We start from the raw sequence: 3,853 nt of genomic DNA on the forward strand, positions 1-3,853 counted from the left end.
CTCTCTCCCCCTCTCTATTTTTACATCCTTTTCAGACACTGTGTTCAAGTAATACATACTCTCAAGTCTAGAGAGAGAGAGAGAGAGCGAGAGGGTGATAGAGAGATAATGGGGTCTTTGCCAGGTGAAACTGCAAGGAAGAAGGCAATGTGGCTCTATCCAAAGGTTACGGGATTAAATCCTTCTGAGAGATGGGGGCACTCTGCTTGCTATGCTCGTGGGGTTTTGTATGTTTTTGGGGTATGTTCTAATTTTCTTCCATGAAAATCAAATTTTGTTCATCTTTTCCTTCTTTTTGATAATTTTGAACTGTTTGTCTGTGTTTATATTATGAATTAATTTTACAAATTTGCCAGTCTGATTATAATGCAGAAATGGTTTGCTCTGAGCAGTTGTTCTGCTCTTAATTTTTCTTTTTTGTGTTGATTTTGTTGATGCATGTTGTATGGCTACCTTACTTCGTTCTTTGGTCAAAAGGAAAGTACTGTTTTTATTTCTTGTTACTGCAATTGGCTGATGACAAACTTGCTTTTTTTTACTGCCTGTTGGTGTTTCCTTATTTCTCCTCTTTTAATCCTTTTGAGAATGCTTTTCCCTGTTTCCTGTGTTTCTCATATTAGTAGGGCAGGACAGTTATGTGGTAGGTGATAGTTGCCTTCTTGCTTTTCTTGATGTAGTAATTTCCATATTTCTCTTTTCTTTTTTCTTTTAGGTTTTCCTTGTCATAATTAACTTGAAAATTATCCATGTTCTTTAACTATTTTCTTAGTTGTGGGAGTAAAATTTGTGTTTTCCTGTATTAAATTTTCATTTTATTGGGTGAGCAAATTAAAGCAATAAAGTTGGAGCTCATGCATCAACTGTTTCAAAATCTGAATTCTTTGAGGCATACTTCTTGGATCTTCTACATAATCGACCAAAATCGGTGTCATTAGATTACCATAACTAGTTTGTCCTGTTGAATCTTTGTGTTGTGTAACAAAGATGGCAAAACTTCCTTGAACTTGTACTCAGATTTCTGTTTATGGTTTTCATTTCTGTATAGTACAAGGGAAAGCTACAAAATGTACTTTTTCGGTAATGTGATGCTATGCTACATCGTGATCTCATCCTTTTGTTTTTCCAATTTAGGGATGTTGTGGAGGTATGCATTTCAGTGATGTTCTTATGCTTAATCTTGAAACAATGGTCTGGAACACTCTTGCATCAACTGGTCAAGGGCCTGGTCCTAGAGACAGCCATAGTGCCGTTGTTCTAGGGCACAGGATGATAGTTTTTGGAGGTACAAATGGCTCTACGAAGGTAAATGATCTTCATATATTGAATCTTGTGACCAAAGAATGGACACGACCAGAATGTACGGGGACTCCACCTTCACCCCGTGAAAGCCACACTGCCACGCTTGTTGGTGACGAAAAATTAGTGGTATTTGGGGGTAGTGGAGAAGGTAAAGGAAATTACTTGAACGATCTTCATGTTCTAGACCTTAATACCATGAGATGGACTTCCCCTGAGGTGAAGAGTGATATTCCTGTTCCTAGAGATAGTCATAGTTCTCTAGCAATAGGAAAGAAGCTTCTTGTGTATGGTGGAGACCGTGGTGATAGGTATTATGGCGGCGTTGATGTGTTTGACATGGACACACTGACTTGGTCAAGGGTATGGTTTTCCCCTTATTATGTCAGAATTTCAATGTTAAATGATATATGAAATGTTCATACTTCTTACTGATTTTTGTACAAATTAAGTGAAATGGAGGTTCTGTGATTGTTTTGCAACAGTTGGCTGTTCAAGGATCTTCACCTGGTGCCAGGGCTGGCCATGCAGCTGTGAGTGTCGGGACAAAGGCAAGTAATTTTACCAATATGTACAAATTAGAAAGGCATAGAACATATGGGCACTGCATGAAAATTGAACAATTCCATCTTGTTATATTAAAATGCAGGTCTATGTCATTGGAGGGGTTGGAGACAAACATTACTACAATGATGTTTGGGTCCTAGATGTGAGTACTTGTTCATGGACCCAACTTGATATATGCGGCCAACAGCCACAAGGGCGATTCTCTCATACTGCTGTTGTTACAGATTCTGACATTGCTGTCTATGGAGGGTAATTTAGCCATCAAAATTTATGGCTTACTTTGTATAGGTCCCTGTTCATATAGTTTGGTTCCATCATAGTTTTCTTTTCTGACTTGAAATTGTAGGTGCGGGGAGGACGAGCGCCCTCTGAATGAGTTGCTGGTGTTGCAGCTTGGAGCAGAACATCCCAATGGCCGTTACAATATTTCCATGTGCAAAATTTTCGGAAGCCATTGGAACCAAGAGAGGAGAAGGCTCTCTAAAGGAGCAGATTTTAACACGGTACAAAAGTTACTGTAACAATGCAGTACTTTAGTGCATCCTTTATGTTTCTATAATGAAGAGGAGTGTTTTTGTAAATGCTTGAAGCAGAAAACTATGCTGATGGGGAACCATGTAGTAGTAAGAGAAACAGCTGAACCAGAATCAGAAGCGAAACGATCTCTCCAAAACAAATCAGGTCAGCATATAGTATAACTGTTTGTACCTTTTGGTATACATGAATTCATTGTTAATGATTATACATCCTTAAACATAAATGTAGATAGTACTTTACATCCAAAAAGGAGAAGAACCACCAGTACAAAAGCATGGGACGTCGAGTCAGAACAAGAGGAGCATTCTCTATCACTCTCCCAGCATTCATCACCATCACACTCTGACCAAGAACAGACACCAAATCCTAGAATTGTTGATTCAGCCCCAGGTTCTCAAGGTTTTAATTTGTTTAAGAAAAAAATTCAGAGTCCGAGAAATAGCCAATCTCCCAATGCTTTAAGTAACTGTAAAGATCTTAGAAATTCTGTTCAAAAATCTCCAAACCTTAACTTGTTAGGAGATCATCAAACCGAACTAAAACGAGAACAGCATCCTCATGTCAGCACTGGCAGACCAATTATGCAATATCCAGCTGTAGAGCAGAAAACTTATGAGGCAGTGCCTGTTCAGAACCTGGTATGCATTTCTCTAACTTCACCTTCTTTTGTTTGGTGGCAATTTGACATAATTGCTACTCTTCTGTTTGTTATGATTCAGCTTTTTATTGGTTCTCTTTCTCCTTAGATCGGTGCCGAGGTTCAAGGCAAAGTTGATGGAGCATTTGACTCAGGTTTCTTAATGACAGCAACTGTTAATGGAAGGCTATATAGAGGGGTCTTGTTTGCACCAGTAAGCTCTCAAAATTTTACTGCACATACTACATAATGTTTGAAATTTTGCAAAGCATGTCTAAAAACTTATTTGTGCAACTTAATGTGTTAACCAGGGAGCTGGGATCATCTCAAGAGTGCCAACTGTTGCACAAAGCACTTCATCTTCAACAAGCCAAATCCCCATTGCCATTGCCCAACCATTCCCAAACCCGAACCGCACAGAGCCACCCTTGAAGCTATCCGAGCAGCCAATGAAGAATTCCATGCCAGGGTCAGGTTTAGGCCTCAGGCAACCTCAGGTGGCTCGACCATTTTCGGTCATTCGAGCCACTTCATCCTTAGCCAAAGAAAACAACCTTACAAGTGATCTTCCTGGTGTGTTTTTGTCACTTGGAGGACCAGGAAGTGGTTCTGGTGGATCTTAGAAGCTCCTATATTGGATGATAACTTATTCCTTGCTCCTTTTTAGAAATTTTGTAATTTTACACAGCTAGGTTATCTTTGTTAAGTTCTATGTCATCAGTTGATTCTTTGTATCAAATGATGATCGACTGGTAACTTGGTAGGTATTCTGATTAATTAATTAATTAATTACCCAAAATTACTATATTCTTCAAA

General features: G+C 38.9%; 1 protein-coding gene across 3 annotated transcripts; it reads left to right on the plus strand.

The window, feature by feature from the left end:
- On the plus strand, positions 1–3,853 carry LOC103344178 (uncharacterized). Of its 3 annotated transcripts, XM_008247811.2 has the most exons (10): positions 1–240; positions 1,132–1,659; positions 1,782–1,847; positions 1,946–2,112; positions 2,210–2,366; positions 2,454–2,544; positions 2,629–2,799; positions 2,920–3,038; positions 3,147–3,251; positions 3,349–3,853. In XM_008247811.2, exons 1-10 carry the CDS (start codon positions 109–111, stop codon positions 3,658–3,660), a joined length of 1,848 nt encoding a protein of 615 aa, XP_008246033.2. In that variant the 5' UTR covers positions 1–108; the 3' UTR covers positions 3,661–3,853. The 3 variants fall into 3 exon arrangements, with proteins under 3 accessions (XP_008246033.2, XP_016650035.2, XP_008246027.2); XM_016794549.2 differs by having other exon boundaries at positions 11–240; positions 2,629–3,038; XM_008247805.2 differs by having other exon boundaries at positions 20–240; positions 2,457–2,544; positions 2,629–3,038.

Source organism: Prunus mume, linkage group LG1 (genome assembly GCF_029339155.1).
Source record: "Prunus mume cultivar Tortuosa linkage group LG1, ASM2933915v1, whole genome shotgun sequence".
NCBI classification, from domain to species: Eukaryota; Viridiplantae; Streptophyta; class Magnoliopsida; order Rosales; family Rosaceae; genus Prunus; species Prunus mume.